Consider the following 27435-nt stretch of genomic DNA (forward strand, 5'->3'; position numbering starts at 1 on the left):
TACCCAGATGTCAATTAATAATTATTTTAGACCAATGGTTCTCAGCTACACAATGGCTATACAATGGAATCACCTGGGAGCTTTAAAAATTATCAGTGCCTGAGTCCCACCTCCAGAGGTTATGAATGAATGAATTGTGGGTGGAGCCAGAGCATCAGGATTTTAAAACTCTCCAAGTCATTTTAATGAGCACCTAAAGTCAAGGACCACTTCTGAATTTAACCCATCTTCTCACTGCACCTCTCTGTCATTATTAGAGCATCTGATATGGTTCTCATTTTACAGAAAATGTAAAGGGGTGCAAAGGAATCTTAGCAGGTTTTGTTTACATAGAGCTGAAGTCTGCCTCTTTATAACTTTTTTTTTTTGTTTTTTATTTTGTTTTATTTTGTTTTTTGATATGGAGTCTCACCCTGTTGGCCAGCCTGGAGTGCAGTGGCGTGATCTTGGCTCACTGTGACCTCTGCCTCCTGGGTTCAAGCGACTCTTGTGCCTTAGCTTACTGAGTAGCTGGGATTACAGGTGTGCGCCACCACGCCCAGCTAATTTTGTATTTTTAATAAAGACAGTGTTTCACCATGTTGGCCAGGCTTGTCTTGAACTCCTGACCTCAAGTGATCTGCCCCTCTTGGACTCCCAAAGTGCTGGGATTACGGGTATGAGCCACTGCACCCGGCCACCTCCTTGTAACTTCTTTGCCCCATATCTTATTTCTAAGGCAATACATAAGTTGACCCCTCCCCCACAAGAAAGCCCTTCAAACATTTGAAAACCAATATTGTATCTCCACTTAAATGTATTTCCTTATAGCATAAGGTCCCTCAACCTCCTCGCATTGAGTGGAGTTGCCAGATAACCTCACTCTCCTCATCCCTGCCCCCAAGGATGCTGCATTTCTTCATTGTCCCTCTGTGTGGCTTTTACACCAAACACGGGAGAACTGTTTTGACTGGCCAGGGGAGAGAGTGGCAGGACACTTTCTACCTGTGATTTGAGAGGTGTCACTCCCTGTGGTCCCAAGGCACTCTCTGCTTCCTTTTGTATTATCTTATAATACATTGTGCTTCTCAGATTGGCTCAAGCTGACTTCTGGGGAGGCTGTACTGCACGCAGAGACAAAGAGGCCACTGGCTCTGGTATTATTCAGAGATTTCGGGGGGAAAGTCAATGTTTGGTGAGTAAACTTCCCTTTCCCTTCCCTTTCTCCCTCTGGCTCTCCATTCCTTTCTTCCCTCCTTCCTCCCTTCCCTTCTCTTCCCTTCCCTTCCTTCCTTTCTCTCTGCCTTATTTTCAATTCCTCGCTAAATCTCCTGCTTCTAAAGTAAAGTGGTTGTCTATTTATATACATACATATACATATATTTATATTTAGAATATATGTGTGCATGTGTGTATATATGTGTGTATGTATATATCTATCTAGATATTGATATCTACTAAATGGATTTTGCCTTTTTATCTTTTCCAAAAAATAAATACAAAATTATATGATACATATTGCTTGGCTATCTACTCTTTTCTACTTAGTAAAATATTATGAACATCCCTCTGAGCTAATGCACAGACAGATCTAACTCATATTTTTAATAGCTATATAATATTCCATGGTGAGGCTGAGCATATGTTCTTCAGCCATTCCCCTTGTCCAAGTTTTTCCTGTCACTCTGAGCACTACCACAATAAACAGCCTTCTGCATGCATCCTAATTTGTTAGAGCCTTTATGGCTCTATATGAGGTAGAGAGTCCCACTGAGACGCCTGGATGAAAGAGAACATGTATTCCTAATGTTCATATATCTTACCTGATGACTTTCCCCAAAAGCTGCTGTGGCTTCCACCCTGTCTGAGAATGTCCATTACCCTATGTTGATCAGGCTGGTGTTGATCCTTTGAATTTTTGCCAATCTTGTGGGTGAAAAATGACATTTTTACCACCTTAATAATCTCTTTGTATATTTTTTGTTTTCAACTATTTATTTTTAAATAAAATTTCCCCTCTGTCACTTGTCTATCCATATTGTTTGCTCATTTTATCAAGTTATTCATCTTTTTTTCTATCAATTTATAGGTGCTCTTTAAATAAATAGAGAAAGTGACCCTTTGTGCGTTGTCAATGTTTTTCCAACCAGATTACCATTTTTTTAATCCTTGATTACCAAGGACTTTTTAAACTTTTTATGCAAGTGATTTTTGTTCATCTTTTTCTTTATAGTTTCTAAATCTCATGTCTTGTTTAAGAATGTCTTCTGCTGGCTAGAAGACAGCTATTCTAATTTCCTTCTAACTTTCTATTGCGTCAATTTCTTATTAGATATGTAATCAAAATGGAATTGATATGTTTATGGTGTATGTGTGTAGGACTGTGTATATGTGTGTAAGACTGTGTGTATGCAAGTATAAGAGAAGGATGAGGTAGGATCTAACTTCATTTTCTTCCAGATGTATAGCCAATTATGTCAACATAATATATCAAATAAATCACCCTAATCACACTGAGTTGAAATACCATTTTTTCACACATAAATTTTCCCAAATAAACTTGGATCTGTATCAGGACTTTCTAGTTTATTCCTCGGATTCCTCTCTTCTTGCATAATATACTGTTCTAATGACATAGCTTTTAAAAATATTATTTTATTTATTTTTGAGACAGGGTGTCACTCTGTCACCCAGGCTGGAGTGCAGTGTCATGATCACGGCTCACTGCAGCTTCGACCTCCCTAGCTCAAGCAATCCTCCCATCTCAGCCTCCCAAGTAGCTGAGACTATAGGTGCACACCATCAGGCCCAGTTAATTAAAAAAAAATTTATTTATGAGACAGGATGTCAGCATATTACCCTCCTCAGCCTCCCAAAGTGCTAGGATTACAGGTGTGAGCCGCCACTCCCAGCTGTAACTATCTACCTTAAAACTAATATTTAATATTGAGAAAGTCATCTTCTTCACTCTTCCTTTTCAAATTTTCTTGACTTTTCTTGGACATTAATTCTTCTATATAAACTTTAAATTAATTTTGCCCCATTGAAAAGACACGGCATTAGGCCTGGTGCATTGGCTCTTGCCTGTAATCACAGCAATTTGGGAGGCTGGGGCAAGAGGATCACTTGAGGCCAGGAGTTCAAGACCAGCCAGGGCAACATAGCGATAATCCCATCTCTACAAAAAATAAATTAAGAAATGAGCAGGGCATGGTGGTGTGTGCCTGTGGTCCTAGCTAGTTAAGAAGCTGAGGCAGGAGGATTTCTTGACCCCAGGAATTTGAGCCTGCAGTAAGCTATGACTGTACCACTACACTCCAGCCTGGGCAACAGAGGGCGACTCTGTCTCTAAAAAGAAAAAAATAATTAAAAGAAAAAACATGGCATTGTAATTATAATTGCATTAAATGTACATATTAGTTTTAGAAGAATTCACGTTTGTATTCTTTCTTCCTGTGTAGGACAATAACATATGTCTAGAGTTAATTCAAACTATTATTTTTATTTGTAAATGCATTTTCATACAATTTAAAAATATCAGCTCCTACCCTCAATTCAGTAAAACCATTATTATTGAATATTAAAATATATATTTTTTCATTGTGGTATGGCATGTAACTCTTATACAGTTTTTAAAAATAAAATGAAAGACTTCAAAGATATGTTTGCTACTTCTTTTCCATCATTATGGCAATGGAAAAATTAAAGAAATCCTGACTAAGCATTTTATATTGAAATTTATCAGATGATTGTTCACACCTTTTTCTGTCATTCAGCATTCAACTCCTGTCTTAGTCTGTTTTTTGTTGTCTACAATAGAATACAGAAAACTGGGTAATATATAAAGAATGAGAATGTACTTTTTACAATTATGGAAGAGGAGAAGTCCAGGTTGAGGGACTGCATCTGGTGAGGGCCTTCTTGCTGGTTGGGACTCTCTGCAGAGTCCCAAGGCAATGCAGGGCATCACATGATAAGGGGGCTGAGTGTGCCAGTTCAGGTCTCTCTTCCTCTTCTTATAAAGCCATCAGTCCCACTCCCATGATAATTCATTCATCCATTACCCCACTTATCCATTAATCCATGAATGGATTAGTCCATTTATGAGGGCAGAGACCTCATGACCCAATCACCTGGTAAAAGTCCCACCTCTCAACACTGCCACATTGAGGATTAAGTTTCAATGTGGATTCTGGAGGGGATAAATATTCAAACCACAGCAGCTCCCCTTCTTTAAGACACAGTTTAGCATGCAGTAGGTGCTTAATGAATGCTTGTTAAATTACCTGAAATAACTTTTCCATTAGTGCAATCTAAGATCCTATTTATTTTTGATTCATATCAAAGCTATACTATCCATGAGGATAGGAAACATATCTCTGGTTCATAGTACTTGGCTACACAAGCAAAATATATTAATTTAATAAATGAACAAAAGTCATGCATGACCAAATATCAACTAGATCTTTTGCTCTGAATTACTAAGCTTCATCCTTTACTAGTGAAAATGATGTGATACTAAATGTGGGGTTTTATCTCTCTTGAATTGTATCTTATCAGTGCACTATAGCCCTCTGTCAAGATTGTTCTGAATTTTGTTCTTCCAGTTTTGAGTAAGAAACAAACAGGTAAGCTGGACTTCTGGGTCTCCATCCAGAACACGGATAGAAATGTCCATCATGTCCTTCTTATCATGTTAAAAGCCCAACCTGCTACAGGGCTCCCATGAAGACATTTCTGTGTACCAAATGCTTTGGAGAATACCTTCCCCAAAGCAGTCCCATCTCTCCAGCTCTGATCCTTCTATTTTAATATGTCTAATTCCTCAACACCTGAAGACAGAGATGTTTCCAGTCCTATTTGCAGTAACCTAAATCGTAGGACTTCCTGCAGGGATCCCTTTTCATTGTCCAGTGGATCATTCAATTAAAAGACGCTTCCCATTCCCACACACCCTCAAGCCTCTTTCTTTTTTCATCTACATCCAGCCCCAAATGAAGTCAGCCACTTTCTTGCTGAATTTATAATTGATTCAGATGAAGAACCTAGGTAGTTTGTCTTTGCTGTTATTATATTAATCTGTGAGGGTTAAGCGCTGAAATATCCTTTGTAATTAAGCGACTTTTCTCAGAACTGTATCCTTACAGAGTTCATGAAATAAGGTTCATGAACCTAATTAATGAACCCAATTAATACCTAAGGTTCATAGGTATTAACTTGACCCTGTTAAACCCTCTGAAGATTTATCAAGCTACAAGAGGCCATGTTATATAGCATCACCCACTGGTTTAAGAGTGGTATTGCAATACACCTCTTTGCCATTATAGTACTCAAAAATTCCAGTACTGGTAAATGTACAGTGAGGCAAGAATCCATAGACATGGGAGATATCATAGGGGAAGTTCTGGGAGGAAGTAAGAAAAGAAAGGAGACTCTTGAATTGTGAAAATATCACATAGTTCAGAGGATGGCCTTTAAAAAGTAAATTTAACACTTAATCTGGACAAGTCTTCAATAGAGTATGTTGATGGACTTTTTTTTTTTTTCAGGGCATTCTATTTCTTATTGTAAATTGAAGTCAATATTAGAACTAAATTGAAGTTTTCACTTGATAGCCAACTTTGCTAGAACACAGTTATGACATTCCCTTGACTAGTCCTCTGTGTTCTCTCAAAAATATTTCGTTCTTCAACTTCCAAAGGATTGATTTTTGGGGGAGAAACCAAGGCAGCGACACTGCATGAAGCTCCAATTCATGACATTAGAAAGCTCATTAGGGAGAAAAGGTAAAAATTCTGCAGAGGTCTGGGTTGGAGAGGGGTTCGTTAATGAGTTAGGGTTCACCAACATCTTTGTTTCCCTTTTCTTCAGGGAAACAGAGCTAGGGGATTTTTTTCCCAGCCCCCTTAACCTCTAGTTGGAGCCATATGACCGAACTAAGGTCAATGGAACAAACGTGCCTGATAGCAATTGTGTGACTCCTCCAGGCCTAGCGCATGATTTTCTACACTGCACACTCCTCCTATCTCTCTCCTTTCTACCAAATCTTAGAGGCTACATATTGAAGATGGCAGCATCGCAAGATGGAAGGACACTGGATCCTTGAGTCAACATTTATAAGACAGACACCGAACTTGCCATGGATTGTGATGTGAATGAGAAGTAAACGATTATTGTGCTGTCACTAAAATCTCACAGTTATTTGTCAGAGCCAGGTATGACCATGTATGGTGCTACTTGCTCTAACAACTCTAGAAATTGATAGCTTGAAATGACATGCTGCTATACTAAAAATGGAAATATGGAAATACTGCATAGCAGGTGAGGACCCTGACATTAGGAGGCTGAAGATGATCCTTGGTGTTATGATAATTGGTAAACTGGGCCTATGATATTGAGGATAGCAGGCCCCATGCTATCTACCATGGAGTCAGCGTGCCTAGGGGCATCTGTTAGAAATAAGCAAAGTAGTGGTGTGTTCTCTGCTATTGCCTGTATTTAACGAAGGAACACAAGGAAGAGAAAAGTGAAATAATTGACTGGTTTGCAAAGAGAAGTGAATGGGAACAAAGTTCGGAAAATTTAAGCCTAAAGGGAAGGAAAACACCAACTGCCTGTAGATCCCAGATAACAGAAGTAAATTGCAAAACTTTCCAGTAGCCAAGGCCCTCTTAGACTTAGCCAGGTGGAATGATTAGATTAAGGATGTGGCTTTTCCAGTCAACTCTTGTAGCATCAAGGTAGCTGACTGCCCTTAGGGAGAGAGGCCTGGGGTAGAGGAAACAAATGAAAATAGTAGGTTTGGAAACTACAGCTAGGAAAAAACTCTGGGTGTGGTCACCGGCCCATGGAATGGACTAGAAGCAAATAGATGAGATTTTGCTAAGTGTTGAGGGACTATCATTGCCCAAAACCCCTACACGTCCAGACCTTCACCTGTACCTTTGAGGTAGAAAGTGGGACTTGACTCCAGAGATGGGGCTTGAACACCAGACCAAACTGAGGACTAGCTAAAACAGGGGCATGGCAGAAGGAACTTCCCATAAGACATGCCCATCAGGATGCCATGTCAATTTACCACTGTCATGCCAGCACCCAGATGTTACCACCCCTTTCCATGCAACGACCTGCAACCCAGAAGTCACCATCCTTTTCCTAGAAATGTCTGTATAAACCACTCCTTAATTTGCATATAATTAAAAGTGGGTATACATATGACTGCAGAACTGCCTCTGAGCGGCTAATCTGGGCACACTGCCTGTGGGGTGGCCCTGCTCTGCAAGGAGCAGTCCCTCTGTTGCCGATGTGCACTGCCATTTCAATACAAGTTACTGTCTAACACCACCAGCTCTCCCTTGATTCTTTCCCAGGTGAAGCCAACAACCCTCCCAGGCTAAGCCCCAATTTGAGGGCTCACCTGTCCTGCATCATCCTGACCTGTGGAGCTAAAAAACAACCTTGCTCCAAGAAGAAGTGGGCTGTGAGAAGTGAACAGCCCTCAGGAATGACTCATTCCCCAACATCCACTTTAGATGTGCATAAAGAGGGTGATACACCAGGAAGCACCTTCCAGAGGGCACATCTAAGGTGTCATGGACAAGAGAATTCTTCCAGAGATCTGCATCAGGGCCTAAACAAGCAATTTTCCCCACCCCAGGGTTAGAGATCTTTAGAACATCTGAGGGATCTCAACATTTCTGTAGATCAGTAGCAACTCTGTGTCTTTCATTCTTCCATTTTCTAAATGGGCATTTTGATTGTGATTATCAGATCCATATTCCTCCCATTTTATATGGGAGCTACAGGCTGACCTGATGAATAAGGATTACACAGAGAGCCTGGACTTTGATCTCAATGCAATGACCAGATGGGACTTTGAGTTGCCTCCATGGTGAGGGGTGAATGTGTTGTATATGTGAAAACAAAGGAGTGAACAGGTATTTGGTGACCAGGAAGGTGAACTATGTGGAGAATGCTGGTACCCCCTGATCTGTGTTTCTTCTCTCCTTCCAGGGCATATGGCTGCCTCTGTTTTAAAGCCCTCTTGCTGTTAGGTTGAGCCCAGTTTAGTGGGCTCTGGCCAATGGAATGTGGGTAAAAGTGCTGTATCCCACTTCCAGCCCAGTCCATAAAATTCTCCTATGCATGATCCTCCATTCTCTCTTCCATTTTGTAGCAACCTTAGGGGCCATTTGTTACAGATAATGGTATTACAAGATGGAAGAACCCTGGGTCCCTGAGTCATCATTTGGAAGAGAACTGCCTAACCCATATTGAATTGCAATGTGAGTGAGGAATAAGTTTTCATTGTATTAAAGATAATGGGGTGTGGGGATGGTTGCTACAGCAGCGATTGTTACTTACACTGACTAACATAAGGGTAGGGAATGCCTGTATTTAGAAAATACACCAGTTGGGCATGGTGGCTCATGCCTGTAATCCCAGCACTTTTAAGGTGGGCGGATCACCTGAGGTCAGGAGTTCTAGACCAGCTTGGCCAACATGGTGAAACCCTATCTCTACTACAAATACAAAAATTAGCTGGGCATGGTGGTGCACGCCTGTAGTCCCAGCTGCTCGGGAGGCTGAGGCAGGTGAATCACTTGAACTGGGGGGCAGAGGTTGCAGTGAGCCAAGACTGTGCCACTGTACTCCAGCCTGAGTGACAGAGTGAGACCCTGTCTCAAAAGAAAAGAAAAGGAAAAAGAAAAGAAGGCCAGGTATGGTGGCTCACACCGGTAATCTCAGCACTTTGGGAGGCTGAGGCAGGCTGATCTTGAGGTCAGGAGATTGAGACCATCCTTGCTAACAAGGTGAAACCCGGTCTCTACTAAAAATACAAAAAATTAGCCAGGTGTGGTGGCAGGCACCTGTAGTCCCAGCTATTCAGGAGGCTGAGGCAGGAGAATGGCGTGAACCCAGGAGGCGGAGCTTGCAGTGAGCCGAGATAGCACCACTGCACTCCAGCCTGGGTGACAGAGCAAGACTCCATTCCAAAAAAAACAAAAAAACAAAAAACAAAAAAGGAAGGAAGTGAGGGAGGAAAGAGAGGGAGGGAGGGAGGGAGGGAGGATGGAAGGAAGGAAGGAAGGAAGGAAGGAAGGAAGGAAGGAAGGAAGGAAGGAAGGAAGGAAGGAAGGAAAGAAAGAAAGAGAAATAAAAAATATGCCAATAGGAGAAGCTAACAGCGAAAGTCAAAGAAGTTTAGAAGGAGGACCAGAAGTATGTAGGATCAGATAAGCCAGAAAAGCGTCAAGAAGGAGCTGTCAATGGAGTTTGTGATGGGTGATTTTGTGTGTGAACTTAGGCCACAGTTCCCAGATAGCTGGTCAAGCACTATTCTAGATGTTTCTTTTTTTGTTTTTTTTTTGTTTGTTTTTTTTTTTTGTTTTTTTTGAGACGGAGTCTCACGCTGTTGCCCAGGCTGGAGTGCAGTGGCGCGATCTCGGCTCACTGCAAGCTCCGCCTCCCGGGTTCCCGCCATTCTCCTGCCTCAGCCTCCTGAGTAGCTGGGACTACAGGCGCCCGCCACCGCGCCCGGCTAATTTTTTGTATTTTTAGTAGAGACGGGGTTTCACTGTGGTCTCGATCTCCTGACCTTGTGATCCGCCCGCCTCGGCCTCCCAAAGTGCTGGGATTACAGGCTTGAGCCACCGCGCCCGGCCTATTCTAGATGTTTCTAAGATGAAGGTATTTTTTAGATGAGATTAACATTTACATCAGCAAACTTTGAATAAAGTGAATTACCTTCCATAATGTGATGGGTCTCATCCAATCAGTTGAGGGACTTAAGAGAAAAAAGATGTGGTGCCCTGAGAAAGAGAGAATTCTGCTTCCAGATTGCCATTAAACTTGAGCTGCAACATCACCTCTTTCCTGGGTCTCCAGCCTGTCAGTCTGCCCTGCAAATTTTGGACTTGCCAGCCTCCGTAATTGCATGAGCCAATTTCTTAAAATATTTATTTCTCTCTTTATCTATATAATATTTCTCTATACACCTATGTCTATGGATATGGATATATATATAAAGAGATGCATACATAGCTATATACATATGTCCTATTGGTTCTGTTTCTTTGGAGAACCCTCACTAATGGTGTTAAATGCTACAAAATGGTTGAAGAAGTTGCGGATTTTTGAGAAGGGTATTATATTTGGCAACTACGAGGAAGAGATCCCACCACCACGCCCGGCTAATATTTTTTTTTTGTATTTTTAGTAGAGACGGGGTTTCACCTTGTTAGCCAGGATGGTCTCGATCTCCTGACCTCATGATCCACACCCGCCTCGGCCTCCCAAAGTGCTGGGATTACAGGTGTGAACCATCTCTTTGCTGATGTGTTTGAGTTATCATAGCAACAGCTCAGGATGCCCACACCCTTTAACACCACAGGGGCAGGGTTAGGCCATTTTTCCCACCAACTAAAGAAAGCTTGGATAAAAACCAGGGTCATTTTTTGTTATTTCCTTTTTTTTTTTTTTTTTTAATGATGTAAGCTCTAATTTTATTTACTTTTTTTCTTTTTGATATGTCATAGTTGTATATATTTAGGGATACATGTGATATTTTGAGGCGTGTATGCAATGTGTAATGGCCAGACCAGGGTAACTGGGACATCCATCACCTCAAACATTTATCTTTTCTTTGTGTTGGGAACACTCCAATTTTTCTCTTTCAGCTATTTTTGAAATACACAATTAATTGTTGTTAACTCTAATTTCCCTACTGTAGTATCAAATACCTGTTCCTTCTATTTAGCTGTATTTCTGTACCCCTTAACCAACTTCTCTCCCTCTCCCCACCCACCTTCCTTCGCGGCCTCTGGTAACCACCGTTCTATGCTTTACCTCCATGATGTCCGTTTTTGTAGCTCCCTTATGTGAATGAAATCATGCAGCATTTGTCTTTCTATACCTGGCTAATTTCACTTAACATAATGACCTCCAGTTCCATCCATGTTGTTGCAGATGACGGGGTTTCATTCTTCTTTATGGCTGAATGGTATTCCATTGTGTACACATGCCACATTTTCTTTATCCATTCATCTGCTGATGGACACTTAGGTGGATTCCATATCTTGGCTATTCTGAATAGTGCTGCAATAAACATGGCAGTGTGCAGACGTCTCTTGGATATGCTGATTTCCTTTCCTTCGGGTATGTACCCAGCAGTGGTTGCTGGATCATTCAGTAGTCTATTTTTAGTTTTTTGAAGAACCTCCATACTGTTTTCCACAATGGCTGTACTACTTTACATTCCCACACTTTTTGTACTTTTCGTCAACAAATATTTGAGCACCCTCTGAGAGGCAGTGTGGTGGACCATGTCTTAGCATACAGGCATTGGGTTCAGCCTGCCTAGGTTCATATTCCAAAGGTCTCCACTTACTAGCTCCGTGGTGCTAAGGACATTATTTACCCTCTTCATACCTCAGTTTCCTCATCTGAAAAATGAAGGCAATAATACTGCTTACTTCATAGAGCGGACATGAAGATTAAATAAGTTAGCATACAGGTAACCTCCAAGGTAAATAAGTTAGCATACAGGTAACCTCCAAGGTGAGTATCTCCCTGGTGTTTACAAAACACTCTCCTGATCCATGCCCTAGTCCTGGGAGACTCAGATCGTGCGGCAAACTCGGAATCTAGATACAGGTAACAGGAGCACATGACTGTCACCAGGCAGGCAATGCCCTCTCTAAACCTCAGTCTCCTCGTCTGTAAAATGGGCAGCACAGTCCCTGGGATACCTCCCTCAGGTGAGGTGTTGTGAAGTTCTGCTGAGATCATGAAGAGAAGGGACTTTGCAATCTGTAAACTTGCCATGGCAAAATGGAGATTAGAGAAAACACAGCATTACCCTTGCTGATCTGATGGGATCTACAGACAGGGGTGGCTGTCCTTGTCCTCTTCTCTACTCCAGGCTTAGGAGACACTTTCTCTTCCCCTTGGGTCTCACCTACTTCACATCAGCATTAAATAGGGCTTGGGGATGGGGAGATGGTGCCGACTGTGGCATCAGGAGAGACCAGGCTGGCCTGTGCCACTTTGTGGTCCCGTTTCTCCCAGAACTTTTCTTCTTATAACATTCATCCCACTTCTGCACTGCTACTTGTTTCATTATCGGCTTTCCTAACCAGACTGGCCATGTGACATGTTCTCACACTTCCGGAGCTTGGGGCAGAGGCTGGTCCCTTGTAGTGAAACCGATTTGATATGGTCTGGCTGCCCTGTTTGCTTTTGGTTGCTTGCTTTTTGTTTTTTTGGTGTTTTCTTTTTCTTTTCTTTTCTTTTTTTTTTCCTTTTTCCATGAAGCTGAAGGCTACACCACTGAACACTGAAACTTAAAACTTAACCTTCATTCGCTACTTGATAGGTAACATTCATAGGTCACCATGGTAATGATCTCTTCAGTTGTTTTTTAGGAACTTGGACCAGCTCCTGCCCATCTCAAACTGGTGAGACCACTGGCCCTTCAACTGGGCAAGTGCCCCAAGAGGTGGCCTTTCAATGTCGGAGAGCCAAAAAACTCCACCCGTGGATCATGCTAACACTGCCATTTTCTGCACACATGTCCTATAAAATACCATGAGCTCAGACTACACTGGCATGGAATGAACCTGTTTCTTCATTTGTCTCCACTGCCAATCGCCTTTCCCCATGGCTTAGACCACTCTACTTCCCTAACCCATAAATATCCTTAAGTCTTACCTTCTGGGAGGTGGATTTCAGAGCTGTTCTCCTACCTCCTCTCTTGGTGCCCTTGCCAATGAGTCTTTTCTCTTTTCTAAAATCCATGTCACCTGATTGATTTCCTGCAGAGGCAGCTTGTGGGGTGGGCAGAGCAGACCTAGACCTGGCCAGCACCTGGGAGTTCAGTAAATGTTTGTTCAATCAATGAAAAATGACACGTGAGAATCCAGAGGGGCACGTATGACCAGTCTCAATTCCCTGCCTGCAGTCACTTTCCTTGTGTGTCACTGATTACCCCAGAGGCCCCTCCAACAACAAAATCACAGAATCTGATGGCCAGGTGCAGTGGCTCAGGCCTATAGTCCCAGCACTTTGTGAGGCTGAGGTGGGTGGACCACCTGAGGTCAGGAGTTCCAGACCAGCCTGCCCAACATTTTTAGTCTCTACTAAAAATACAAAAAAACAAAAAAAATTAGCCAGGCGGGGTGGTGCATGCCTGTAATCCCAGCTACTCAGGAGGCTGAGGCAGGAGAATCACTTGAACCCAGGAGGGGGAGGTTGCAGTGAGCCGAGATTGAGCCACTGCACTCCAGCCTGGACGGCTAGAGCCTCAAACAAATAAAAATGAAAAATAAATCACAGAATGTGGCACACTCCAGGTCCCGTTCTCTCATGTAGAAAGCGGAAGCTTGGAGATGTGAACTGGATGCCCAAAGTCACTCAGCTAGGCAGGGGCAGAGCCAGGGTGCTCACAGGGTGGCCAACCTCCCACGTCTGCCCTGGACACGCGACTTTCAGCACTAAAATGTGCGGTCCCAGACGTCCTTCTCCCAGGTCCTCTACACCATAGATGGGTGAGGAAAAAACATGCAGGGCTAAAATCTGGGGGGTCCCCACCCCTGCCCCAGCCACGTGGCGGTCCCGATTGTGAAACTGACTAAGATCAAAGAGCTCTCCCAGTAAGTGCCCCATTGCAGCCACAGCGCGGGCAGGGAAGACGCAGCGGGGCCCGGGTTCGAGGCCGGGCTCTGGGGCTGCGGGGGCGCATGGGCGAGGCGGGGCGGGGTGGGGTGCGGGGGGCGGGGTGGGGTGCGGGGGGCGGGTGCCCGTGGCTGCACAAAGAGGCCGGCCGCGGCAGTTTTGAAAATACCAAGGAAGTTGATCTGGGCCAGGGCCCAAGAAGTGACGAGGAGGGAGGGAGGCTTGCGAGCGAGGGAGGGAAGGAGGGAGAGGGAGAGGAGCAGGCGGGAGGGAGGAAGGGAGGACGCGCGGGGCGAGGGGCGGCGGCAGACCTAGCCGGGCCCCAGCGGGAAGCGCGGGCGGCGGCGGGATGAGCGCTCTGGGCGGCGGGGCGCGGCGCTAGGCGCCCGGCGGGGCGTCCCCAGGCTGCGACCCCGCGGGACCCTCCACTCCGCCCGCCGCCTCCGCAGCCCGCGCGCCGGAGCATGAGTCCGGGCGGGAGCCCCACGGCCGCGGGCGGCGCCTAGGACGGCGATCCGCGCCCTGGAGAACCCGCTGGCCGCCCGGCTCCACTACAGCTCCAGCCGCCTGCAGCGGGGCCCTCCTGAGGCCCCGAAGGAAGGGACCATGAAAGGTAAGCGCGGCCGTTGGGGGGCAGGTCCAAGGGGGGCCGCCTGCCCCCCGCTCCACCCAGGGCCTGGGGGCGCCTTTTCTGCAGTCGAGGCTGAGAGGAGGGCAGGGCGCCTCTGGCTTTTCCCCTGCCTTTTTGGGCATCCTGCGAGACAGGACGGATCCCTGAAGACCGGAGGAAGCAAAGAGGAGAGGGGGGATGGGGACACTCACACACGCCCCTTGCAGTCCTGTTCTCATCGGCCGTTGCTCTAACCTCACAAATAATTTTAAAGTCCAGAGAAGTTTCTGATCCCTTTAACCAATAGGCGCAGAAAGGTATCACCAACCCAAATTTCCAGCAGTGTAAATTTCGACCCTGGGGACCCATCAGAGAGGCCCCTGCAGCACCCTCCCGCCCAACGGAGCTTTCAACCGGCGCCGGGCTTAGGATTCTCCCCTAGGACCTCCAGCCCTTCCCCAAAAGAGACCTGCAGTGTCAGAGCCCCTCAGCCCAGGCCCTGCCCTTCCCAACCCCTGAACCTTGCCTGACCCACCCTCTGACCTCCTTGTGAGGAAGCCGCTGGGGAAGCTTCATGGCCCAGGACTGAGCTCTCGCCAGGGTGGTGAGCCAGCACCAGGGTGGCCCTTGCAGCCAGTTCTTGGGATAGAAATAAGAACCGGACATGATCCCAAGTGGCCATTTCCAGGGCCTGGTGTCTTTAGGCCCCTACTTGGTCTTCGAGTTCATTTTGAGGCTAGAGGAGAAGCAGGCTTTGGAGTCATGAGGCAGGGAACCTTTGAGGTTTTTAAGGCCATTCCGGGTGTCTTTCAGTAATCCTCCTGTAACACCCCTGGCAGATGCTTGTGTTCCTAGCAGTGAGAACCTCACCACCTCATCCACTTACGGAAAGTAGAAACTGAAAAGGGCCTTTGAGATCATCTGCAGGGCTCTCAGCCACACTCTCAGGTGCCACTGACGGGTATGGAGGTGGGGTCAGAGCTCTCAGCCTACTTCAATCAGACCAGCTGTTTGTCTCTTGTATGTAGAACGGCCTGAGGGTTCATTGGAAGAAAGGGCTCCACCGACAAACTTCTGACCAGATGCAGCCTCCACATTGCATAGTTAGGGAAACTGAGGCCCAAGCAGGTAGGGTTGGCTTCATGGATTCGGCAACCAGTGCCATCCTACAAGGTCCCACACTTGGTTTAATGCTCTGCAGGTGCTATCTTGAACTTTTTAAAAATGTATTTTATTTTATTTTATTTTATTTTAGCAACAGGGACTCACTCTGTTGCCCAGGCTGGAGTGCAGTGGCATGATCATAGCTCACTACAGCCTCAAACTTCTGGGCTTAAGTGATCCTCCCACCTCAGCCTCTCATGTAGCTGGGACTACAGGTGTGCACCACCATGCCTGGATTTTTTTTTTTTTTTTTTTTTTTTTTGGTAGAGACGGGGCCTTATTATGTTGCCCAGGTTGGTCTAAAACTTCTGGCCTCAAATGATCCTACCACCTCGGCCTCCTAAAGTGCTGGGATTACAGACTTGATCCACCATGCGGCCTGAAATTCTTACAATTTTTTTTTTTTTTTTTTTTGAGACAGAGTCTGGCTTAGTCGCCCAGGCTGGAGTGCAGTGGCGCGATCTCGGCTCACTGCAAGCTCCGCCTCCCGGGTTCACGCCATTCTCCTGCCTCAGCCTCCCGAGTAGCTGGGACTACAGGCGCCCGCCGCCTCGCCCGGCTAATTTTTTGCATTTTTAGTAGAGACGGGGTTTCACAGTGTTAGCCAGGATGGTCTCGATCTCCTGACCTTGTGATCCGCCCGCCTCGGCCTCCGAAAGTGCTGGGATTACAGGCGTGAGCCACCGCGCCCGGCCAATTCTTACAATTTTTTAACAAGTCATCCCGTCCCACCAACACACAAACACACACACTTGCATTTTACACTGGGCCCCACAAATTATGTAGCTGGTCCTGTGGACAGAAGTGAGTTGTTACGAATCACAGTTAGTCGGGGTGACTAGAGACCAGGACTCCTGACTTCTAGTCTAGAATCCACTCTGCCTTTCTGTGGTTTCCTTCCCTCTGCCTCTGGCACCTTTCTGTGCTTCCCGCTGGCCTCTCCAAGTCCTAGGCTGTGCGGGATGAGCCAAGCAAGTTATAATCAGCCCTAGGGAGCACCTGGCAGGCAGCGAGGGGAGCCTCGCCCCAAGTCCTGCTCCTCACTGAGACACCTTTGCAGCTGAACCCTCTGCAGTCAGCTGGCCCAGGGCAGACCATTACTGGAAGCCTGTAGAAAGGTCTTGGACCACATCTAACAAGGGGCCACACAGCCCTGAACCTTGATGATAGTGGTAAGATGTTTCACATTCTCAGAGTGGCTCCACCCCAATTCCAGACAAGCACTATAAGAGAACCAGCCGGGCATGGTGACAGATACCTGTAATCCCAGCTACTCCGGAGCCTGAGGAGGGAGGATCACTTGAGCCTGGGAGTTTGAAGTATAATGAGCCATGATTGCACCACTGCATTCCAGCCTGGGCAACAGAGTGAGACCCTATCTGTAAAAAAATAAAATTTATTAAAAAAAAAAAAAAAGAGGCAGGGCCAAAATCCTGTGAAATAGAGAAGAAAAGAGCTGGTGTGAATGAATATTTAAAAGAAGGTGCCTGAGGAGGACCCGCTGACACCACGCTGCCGAGTTCCAGGCTGTCCTTGTGCTGTGGGTTCCTATACAGGAAGCCAAGCCCTACCTCTCTCCTCCTTTCCCTTGGATCCCACAGCCTCTTCATGTGTGGGGCGGGATTCCTGTCTACGGAGGCCCTGAGGGCAGCGCTGGTGTGTTTTTCCTCCAGCCTTCGGAAACCCCTCAGTGGTCTCCCCTAACATCCCAGGGGCTGCCCAGGCTGCAGGACTGGGGACTGACTTCCAGCAATTCCCTCCCTGGCAGCCGGGAAGAGCCGCCGCCTCTACCTGAGATGGAAACGGCAGGGCAGACAGCAAATATTTGTCTTTTGGGATCTGTGGGGTGTAAAGAACCAACATTTTTCCCACCCGAGTGGAAAAAGTAAAGTGCCTGGCAGAGCAGGGCAGGCAGCCCCTTCCAGAGAACCCTTTCCGCGCTCCTCCAAAGGCCACATCAATCTTCGAATTACATCTGTTGGCAAAGGATCATGCCCTGCTCACAATAAACACGTGATGTGATGTGATGTGATGTCGTATGGAGAACAGGTGATGGTGGGGATGGTGATTAAGAAAACACACTCGTTGGGCTGCCCAGCCCAGCAGTGGCCGAGCGCCAGGGCCCACTCTGCCGGCCAAGCCATTTCCACCTCCAGGCCCCTCCTGCCCCATGGCCAGCTGACTGGGACTCCTAGGCCACCGCCTCTTTTGATCCAAGCTGGCACCTGGCCCTTCTCGCACGTGGCCCTAAGGGGACACTCAGATGCCACCAGCCCCTTGGTGACAGGCCCACCTTGGAGCTTCCCACTGGCTTGTCCAAGCCACTAGCAGCCACCTGTGGAGCTGTTTCCACACCTCCAGTGAGAAGGACCCGCCCCCAAGATGCCCAAGACACAGGCTGGTGCATTGTGAAGACTGATTTAAGAGTCAAAAACATGTCTATTCCTGGCACCATCATCTGCCCTCTTCAGCCCCGTTGTCCTCCTGGGTGGTCCCTGAGGCCCAAGGGCTCTGCGCCTGAGCACCACTTGGGGAGCGGAAGTGACTCAGTGGTGAGATGGCTGGAAGCGGGCCCACCATGTGGCCCCTTTGCCCCGAGAGACTTGTGCTTGGCTGCGGTGGCCAGGGCAGGGGGCAGCCCTGTGTTCCTTAGGCGTGGGAGGAACAGCCCCTCCCTGCAGAATCAGAGAGCAGTGCCCACTTCATGTGGGCAAAGGGTGGAGGTGGGGAGAGGAGGGACTGTGAAAATACAGAGAAGCAATCCCGGGAGGAATCCACCCTGCACCGTTCCTCTGGCAGAGAGGAGAGGATCTCCACTCACGAGCGGCCAGGCTGGGGGTCCCAGAAAGCCTGACCTCCTTCCCCAGGGGCACCGGAAGGAGCCAGGGCTAGAAGAAAAGGAACTGATGTGGTGAAGGTGAAAAGAGCCACCAGACGGCCTGACTGAGGGGTCCAGGGAGCCCCGCAGCTCAGATGTTGGAGTTTAGCTCGAAACCCTTAAACATCCGCCCCACCCCCAGCCCCGGCCAAAACAGTCATCTTGCCCTCTAGCTGGGGGTAAGCCTGGTAACTGAAGACTCAGGTCCCAAGGCTCATTTGAGACGAGGAAAAAGCCTTCTGTTTCTCAGTAGGCTAGGTTGATGGATAGTTTGGCAGTTTCCATGAAGGACAGGCAGCTGTTCTGGGTGTTAGAATTGGTGCACAGTGTGGCCTAGCTGGGCATGCCTCTCATACATGCACTGCCCATGTTTGATCATGTTTAATTTAGTGATATGTGTGTGTGTGTGTGTGTGTGTGCTCGCTTGTGTAGAGTACTGAGTCCCAGGGTCAGGCCCAGCCCTGTCGCAGGCCAACTTTATCACTGGGATGAAGTCTGTGGTACTCCCTGGGGTCAGTCCCCTCATCCAGGTGGACCAGGTGATCCCACAGGATGGTATCAGAGTGTAAGTTTCATGAGAGTGGGGTCTCTGTTCCTAGCACTTAGGGGTGTCCACTACATCTGTTCAGTGTGCACATCTATACTGTACCATGGTATCCTCAGAACCTCACACAGGCATTTCGTAAAGATGCAGAAAGATGCCTGTATTCAACAAACATCCATGGGGCGACTGCCAGGTGCCAGGTCTGTATGTCTATATATGTCTAAGGACTGAGGAAGCTGCAAAGAGCTCAGATGCTGTCCCTTCTCTCAAGGAGCTTACTCTTTACTAGGACACGTAGGATTTGTGTCCAAGTCACTTAAAAAAACACTAACAGTGATAAGTGTCTTAAGGGAGGTCCCAGCAAGGGAGTTTGGGGGTGGGCTGGGCTCCTTTCCTGGCTTTCCTTCTTTGCTGCTGTTCTTCGAGATGCGTCCTCGGTTTCAGCCACAGACAGGCTCCTGGTTCTTGCTGGCACCTGTTCCCTGAACAATCTCTCCCAGCCTTGAAGATGTGACACGTGGAAGTCGGCAAATCTGACGGCACCAGATTTGCTTCTCTGGGCTTCACAGCCGTATTTCCATCAGTGTCCTCAACGTCTCCAGGTAGAGACCTGCAGGCATCTTCTTCATGGTTCAGATGAGATACCTTCCCTCCACCTGAACCCAAGCTGAAAAATGGGTTATTCTGGGATGTTGCCCCAGCCCACACTTTTCAGTCAGCCGACAAGCATGGAGTTCCTGCTTTCAGGGAGGAAGCACACTAGTTGGAAGGCAACCCTGGGTACTTTTTGCCCTTCCAGCAGAAACAAGATGTGCACACCTGAGAGGAGAACCGAATCATCCAGGCAGATGCCACAAAAGAACAAATGCATGGCATATACGGGAGACTGGATGAGAATCCTGGGAGAGAAAGGGAGCATTTCAAGTTGGGCAGTTCAGAAAGGCTTCAGAGAGGAGCTGAAGGCTGGGGGAAGACTTGGATGGGGACAGTGAAGAAGGCAGGAAGGAGTGCTGGGAAAAGCTGGATAGCCGGACTGGGGGGAAGAGTGGTGGTGGGGGAGAGAGATGGCCTGCAGTTGAGGGAGCCCTAAGCCAGAGAGCACCTGAGTGCTCCATGTAGGACATGCGGTTGTGTCTGGTTGACATTGGAGAGCCCTGGGAGGGTTTGTCAGGAGAAGGCCTGTTTGCCACTTGCCCCTGGAGATATTCTCTCGGCCTTAGCCCATGTTGGGAAACCTCTACTTTTAGAGAGTGGGAGGAAGAAAATGAGCTTGTAAAGCAGCCAAGAGGAACAGTCAAGGGCACAGGCAGAAAACCATGATGGTAATGTCATGGAAATTGAGAGGAGAGAGTTCCAAGGGGGAGGAAATGAACCCCAGCGTTGACTGCTGATCAGTAGAGTTAGCTCAGGATTTGTGGATCAGAGAAGGCCAGGTTGCAAGGGCCAGAGGGGCAGGGTAGATCAGAAGCAAAGGCGCGGGAGGAGCTATGTCCTTAGAGTGGGAGGCAGGGCCCAGCTCAAAGGGTTTTCAAGGCAAGGATGACCCGTGCTCATTGGAAGGTGGAGGGACAGAAGAGCAGGCGTAGGGGGACTTGGAGACAGAGCAGTGGAATTGGGGGAGACTTGCTTTGAGAAGAAAGAATCTCTTTATCGGGAGGCAAGGGAAGGAGAAAAGATGGTTACAGGCAAACTGCATTACTAGCAGCTGCATTTAACCTTTTTATAACACATTTATTATTTTTTTAAAAAACCAAAACATTCTGAAAAGGAGAAACATTCACTCACTTGAACTCCTACCCTTTAGAGATAATAAATGACAAAATGTAGACGAACATTCTTCAGAATTCATTCTGTGTATGTTTGCACAGACTTTTTTCATGTAGATAAGATTATACTATCCATGTTATTTTTGTTTTTATTTTATTTTGTTTTGAGACAGTCTAACTCTGTGCCCAGGCTGGAGTGCAATGGTACCATCGTAGCTTACTGCAGCCTTGACCTCCTGGGCTCAAGGATCCTCCCACCTCAGCCTCCCAAGTACCTGGGACTACAAGCAGGTGCCACCATGCCCAGCTAATTTTTGTATTTTTTGTAGAGATGAAGTCTAGCTATGTTGCCCAGGCTGGTCTCAAGTTCCTGACCTCAGGCCATCCTCCCTCCTCAGCCTCCCGATTACTTGGGGTTTTTATTGGTGGTGATGGTTTTTAGTTGTTGCTTGTGTTTTTGTTTGTTTGTTTCTTTGCTTGAGACAGGGTCTTGCTCTGTTGCCCAAGCTGGAGGGTAGTGGCACTATCATTGGCTCACTGCAGCCTCGACCTCTTGGGCTCAAGCAATTGTCCTACCTCAACCTCCCAAGTAACTGGGACTACAGGTGTATGCCACCATGCCCAGCTAATTTTTGTATTTTTTGGAGAGATGAGATTTCACCTTGTTGCCCAGGCTGATCTCAGACTCTTGGGTTCAAGTGATCCTCCTGCCTTAGCCTCCCAAAATATTGGGATTACAGGCATGAGCCACTGCACCCACCTTGCAGTATTTTTAAAAAATGGTTTCATAACATCCCATAGTAAGACTCTGTGATAATTTATGTAACCAATCTCCTAGAGATGGACACTTTAGCTATTTGCCTTTTCCCCCAGGTGTATCATAGCATGCAGTGATCACCTTTACACATACACCTTGGCCTAGTCGTATAATTATTCTCTTAACATGAAGTTCCTAGAAGAAAGATTACTGAGTCAAAGGGCACTCGCCCTTGCAGTATTGACAGAGGGTGTCAGACTACTCAGAATACACAAGAAGGCCTCTTTCCCCATCCCTCTCCCAGGCTGAGTTTGAAGTGTAGGCATCTGTACAGAGTTAGTGGATCATAAAGAAAGGAGTTGGAATCTCATGGTCTTGATCCTTTCAGAAAAGGAGGGGATGAGCTCATCTTTAGAGAATGAGGTGGGCTGACCCCCGAGGAACCCAGGAATAGGAAGTGAGGCTCCAGACGGCAGGACTTGGTTGAAGCCAAATGTGTGCCACCCTCTGACACTCTCCTGCAGCTCTGGGCTTCCCTAGTTCAGTGCTAAGAAAGCAGGCTGAGGATGGAAGTGACAGTGCCCAGGAGAGAGAACTATAGGCTCCAGGGGGCAGAAGCCAACCCTGGGGACTGGGCTGGTCTTGGAGCTCAGGGCGAATGAGAGCCTGGAGGAAGGAGAGTGAGGAAAGGCTTAGTGCACTGGGGATAAAGAAGGGAAGGGGCTGGAGATCAAGCAGATGGAACAGCGATAAGCCTTAAGCTCCAGAGGGCAGGCCAGATGTGTAGAGATGAGACAGTAAGTCCCATGTCCAGGAGCCCTGAGTTTCAACAGAAAAGCTGCCTCCATTCAAGCTGATGGCAGGAGACAGAATGAAGAAATGATCCAATCCAGGTGATGTCATTATCCAGAACAGTGTTCCCTAAAGTCAGAGTCCCTCTGCCTCTGAACATAGGTCCCAGAATGAAAAGATATATTTATTTTTCAAGATCTGCAGGAAGTTCCATGGCCAAATAAGTCTGAGAAACATGGAATTAAACACAGATTTAAATGGGCTTATTATTATTTTTCCAGCACTTTTCAAAGTGTTTGCTATGTGAATGTGAATCTCTAAGATGGCGATAGAGTATGCCATGTTTTCCACACTTACTTGATCAAATAATCCTTTTTCACAAAGAATAATTTGGGACTAGTGTCCCATAGGATATGTTTTGAAAAACTGATTTCTTGTAAGTTGGAAATTGGTCCTGGGAGTGATAGGGGTTGGGAGATGACCATAAATGAGAGCATTCATTGGAATAGTATAGAAAAATAATCCTAATAAAAGTGACTACTACTATTTATTAAGCATTTACTATGTGCCAGGTACTTTTCATATATATCTCATTGGATTTTCACAGCAGCTCATTGAAGCAGACCATCTCCCCACCATTTACACTTAAGGAACATGAAGCTCAGAGGAGGGAAGTGGGGTGCCCCTGCGAGACAGACTAGGGTTTGCAGGATCAGAGGTGACAAGAGGGATCAAGACAACTGGTGATTCCCAGCCAGGCACGTTGGCTCACGCCTATAATTCCAGCACTTTGGGAGACCCAGGGAGGAGGATCACTTGAGGCCAGGAATTTGAGACCAGCCTGGGCAACATAGTGAGACCTTGTCTCTACAAAAAATAAGCAAGATTAGCTGGGTGTGATGGTGCACACGTGTAGCCTCAGCTACTTGGGAGGCTGAGGTGGGAGGATCATTCGAACCCGGGAGGTCCAGGCAGCACTGAGCCGTGATCACACCACCGCACTCCAGCCTGGCCAACAGAGCAGGACCTTGTCTATAAAAAAAAAAAAAGAAAAAAGAAAAAAAAAGAAAAGAAAGCCGGTGATTCCCACCCCTCCCATCCCTCTGAATTCTTGGGGTTCAGGGGAGTCGGGGGGAGTGCTGTGTACACAGAGGAGACCAATGTGTAAGTAATGGGGGGAGAGTGCCTGTTGTGTTGGGTGAGTAGCCTGGGTTCTTGTCTCAACTAGAGGCAGCACCAGGCTGCGAGCAGGTATTTAGAAATGGGTGGGCATTCGGGGTTGTCACAATGACCAGGGATTGCTACTGGCCTTTAGTGGGCAAGGCCAGGATGCTGAATGTCTGTGCAGAGTGGGCCATGCCCATCTAATGAAGAATTGCACCACCTGGAATAGGGTCCCAGTTAGAGGAGTGGAGGGCAAAAAAGGGGAGGAAAGTTGTTTAGGTTAAAGAGGGTTTAGGATAAAGCAGGGATTTACCCACAACCTCTGTGGTTACCAAGAACAGACTGGGAGGCAGCCGAAGGGATTCAGGTGGAGGTAGCAGGAAGCGAGAGAGAAGCCTGTCTCAGAGCAGCAGATGTGGTTTTAGGGATGCAGAAGCTTGAGGATGGGGACCAACAAAGGGGCAAGTGCTGGAGGAGAGAAACTGGCGGAACCATGGAAGCAGAAAAGGACAACTTGTTGAGCAGGAAGATCTGAAGGGAAAGGACCCGCGTCTTGAGACCTGAGTGGGCAGGCGGATTCCCAACCGATTACAGACAAACCCACAAAGGAAGCCTGTGGAGAGGGGGTAGTGGCGGAAGGGCTCTAATGAAAACAATTTTGCAGTCTTACTTATAGCATTCTCCAACCTTAAACTATAGCTATTCTGCACTTTAAATACAGCATTGGCTCCAGAGAAGACTCTTAAATCTTTATTTTTACTGATCCAATTGGCTGTTTTGAAAACCCACTCTGTGAACCCTGCAGAAGATAATTATCAAAATATGTTCCTTGAAGTGCCCAAAGAAAGACCTTTTATTCAATTCCTCGAATCTCTCCCCCTTGTTGACTCAGATGGAAGAATGCAGTCCCAGAAAGGCGAAAGAGGGAACCAAGGACACATCTGTGGGCACCAAAAGAAAGCCGGCATCGGTGACCACAGTTGAGTTAGCAGTTGGTTAACAGGTCCGGGCTGTTTTCTACCCGCAAAGGGAGAGCTAAACCAAGCTCAACCCCAGTGGAATCAGTGGCCGTGCTTAGCAATGTGCCAAGACATGCACCCTCCATCAAACTTGCTACGTGGCTCTGTGGGAGCAGAGGCTTAAAAAAAATAAAATAAAATAAGGAATTTCTCCTCTTATGGCTGTCCTTCTTTCTGGAGTTTGAGATGGATATTGTGACCTAAGAGGTGACAGGAAGAGAGGCCCTTTCAAATCTCTAGTGGTTGCCACTATTTTATGGGTCTGGGCTTGCAGCCTTGGCCTTGGCCTTCCCAGGCTATTTAACTTTTTTTCTAAGCACCCTGCCTGTGATTCGGATAGTAATCGCTGCAATAAGATTGGGACCTGGCTGTGCCTTTCACTAGGAAATCCATGGGGCTGGCTTCTTTGTGACAGGGACCAGGGCCCTCCCTCACAGCAGCTGTGGTCCCTTGGGGCCTTGGGAACAAGGCAGGCAGAAACTGGCTCACCGAGTCTCAGATGTTCATTCTTTGATGATTCCCATGCTGTCCCAAGTTTGTCCCCAGAGAGGAGTTTCCCCGTAGGTTTTTAGGTCCCAGCATCACCGTACCTTCTCCAGTGTCCTCTTCCAAGCCCATCCGCTCCTGCTAAAATAACCTTGCTCCTGGAAGATGAAGAAAGGAAGAGGAGAGAGAGAAAGAGAGAGAGAGAGAAAGAGAGAAGAGACAAAAGGCAACCAATGCTATTTCTGCCTTCCTACAAATGGAGCCTCTCTCCAGACACCTAGAGCCTATCATACATGAAGATTTCATTACCCCTTCCAGACACCCAGCATGCTTCACACTCAGGCACTCCTCCATTTGCAGCATGGCAAGAGTCCTCCATTTCTTTATACATGACACAGACAAGAACCAGTGCCTTACTTTAGAGAGTTATAGACATGTTACATACAGGTGGTATTGTAAGGTGATTAACTGGGACCACAATGGAAAAACATGAGCCCCACAAACAAGAGCCCTTGGAGCTTTAGGAGGAGAGTATGATGTCCTTTGTTCTGTTCTGAGAAGGGGAGGAGAAGCAGAGCCAACATTTTGCTCCTACCCATTCCTCCACCAGCTCATTCTTTTGCAGTTCAAACATCAGCCCTTGGTCTATGAATTTCACCTTCATTGCTTTAAGCCTTGCACCCCAAATGCATCCGTTGTCTCCAGCACTCCCTAGTCATGGAGAATCCTAAGAATAAACCAGATTTCAACCCTATTTTAAGTCATCAATCTTCATTTTTTAAAGACACATGAGCTCCTGATTAAAACAGCAGAGGATAACAGTTAACTGAAAACATAGGCCTTTGCAGAGGGTCGGAAAACCCATCTTTATGAAACATCCACTATGTGATCAACCCGGTGCTGAAAGCAGCTGAGGGGAGCTTTCCTGATTGCAGGGATGTAGCAATTGCTAGGAGTGTGACCTGTCAACTGATATCAGGCTTGTATGGAAAGGCCTTGTGCCAGTTCTGAGATGGGCATGCGCAACTCTGCAGACACTCGAATGCGTGTTTGGATCCTGCCTCAGATTCTTGGATATTTAGGAGCCACTAACCAGCTTCCAGGTCACTTAACGTATCTGAGCCTTTGTAACATGATGGAGGTGAATTTGCAAATTCCCTTCCCACCCTCTCAGGCTGTGGTTCTCTATCCCTGAAACACCTTTGGAGAGCTGGTGCACCTAACACTAAGTCGGTTTGCCCTTGATGGCAGGAGAATAGGCGTAGAAGACGGAGAGGGGAAGGAAATTATTTTGCCATCTCTATTAACTCCGCTTGGCCTAGTTCAAGGAGGGACTACGGATGCCTGCCTAATCAGTCATCCTCTAATCAATCACTACTCTGGGGCCTCAGCCAGGGCTTTTTCATTCTTGATGTCTGTTTCTTCATCCATACATACTCTGATCAGAACAGTCTTGGTATAACGTGAACATAATGAGCTTGTGCTTGCAAAGGGCTCGGCTTATAAGAGCCTCACAAATGCTTTGGATTATGTTCTTATTAAGTGAACGAGGCTACAGTGGTGAGTTACTACAACATTCCAGACATAGATGAGTCAGGGGTCCCCATGGTCCGGGGCTTAGTGCTGGAAGACAGGAAATCCAAGGGATTAGAGAGAGAAGAACTCTTTGTGGATTGGGGAGGGCTGTGAGTTATGGAGCTGAGATGTCAATGGAGGGAAGATGGCCAAACATCCGTGGTCTCCCTCGTCTAGAGAGATCCAAGATCCTGGCTGGAAGCTGCCACTTCCCTTCCCATGGGTCACTTGGTGCAGTACTGGAACGTCTTGTTAGCAATTTCCACTGGCTAACAGTTGCTAATTTGGGGGGCTATCCACTGGGAAAGCTGGTTATAACAAAGCTCTGTGTTTTTTGAGAGGGTGTTTGCTGAAGCCTGGTGTCAGCCTTGCTTGATTTAAGTCATCCCAGATTCCCTGCAAAGGCTATAAACAGTGAAGTGATGAAATTGGCCCTAGAGCCAGAACAGGGAGGAGGCCCAGTCACGGGGGAGGGCAGAGGAGCTCATCAAGGATGGGGAGAGATGAGGAACTGGGCCGAGGAGGCAGCTCTGCTCTAAGGGATGGAAGGAATACTACCCCACGGTAGCTCCGGGGCGGTGGTGAATACATCCCACAGCCCACAGCGTGGTTCTGACTGGGCTCTCCGAAGGTGAGAGGCCATGGCTAGTAGGGGGAGGTTTGGGTCAGACAAACAGAAGGTACCAAGGAATTCCCCTGCCTTGCCCCAGGCATTCATTTATGGGAAAGAGATCGTAATCCTGGTGACCGCCCAGGCCAGGCTTCCTTGTAAACTGTTGGCAGATTGATGACGGGACAGCTGCCCAAGGAGAGCTGAAAGTGATGCTTCTTAGGATATGCATGAAAAGGAACTTCTCATGCTTCCTTCCTTCTCCTGCTTTACCCTCCAAAGCGCTTGCCTGCACCCCCGCCGCTCCCACACACGCACGAGTGCCCCAGTAAGCAAATCTACCTGGAATCTCCTATTGTGGAGAGGAAAACCAGGCTTCAGGAAGCTTTGCCACTGCCCAACTCTGTGACTTGAGCC

The 27435-nt window shown here is 47.1% G+C and overlaps 1 protein-coding gene across 1 annotated transcript in view; it reads left to right on the forward strand.

Annotated features, from left to right (window-relative positions):
- The first annotated feature begins 13960 nt into the window (after window positions 1-13960).
- The window catches only part of SCARA3 (scavenger receptor class A member 3), a 38351-nt gene continuing 24876 nt past the window's right edge, over window positions 13961-27435 (forward strand). Inside the window, exon 1 of the mRNA XM_005562918.4 lies at window positions 13961-14266. Within this exon, the coding sequence (XP_005562975.1) occupies window positions 14260-14266 (7 nt within the window). The 5' untranslated portion in view covers window positions 13961-14259. The remainder of the gene's footprint in view (window positions 14267-27435) is intronic.

This window comes from Macaca fascicularis, chromosome 8, assembly GCF_037993035.2.
Source record: "Macaca fascicularis isolate 582-1 chromosome 8, T2T-MFA8v1.1".
NCBI classification, from domain to species: domain Eukaryota; kingdom Metazoa; phylum Chordata; class Mammalia; order Primates; family Cercopithecidae; genus Macaca; species Macaca fascicularis.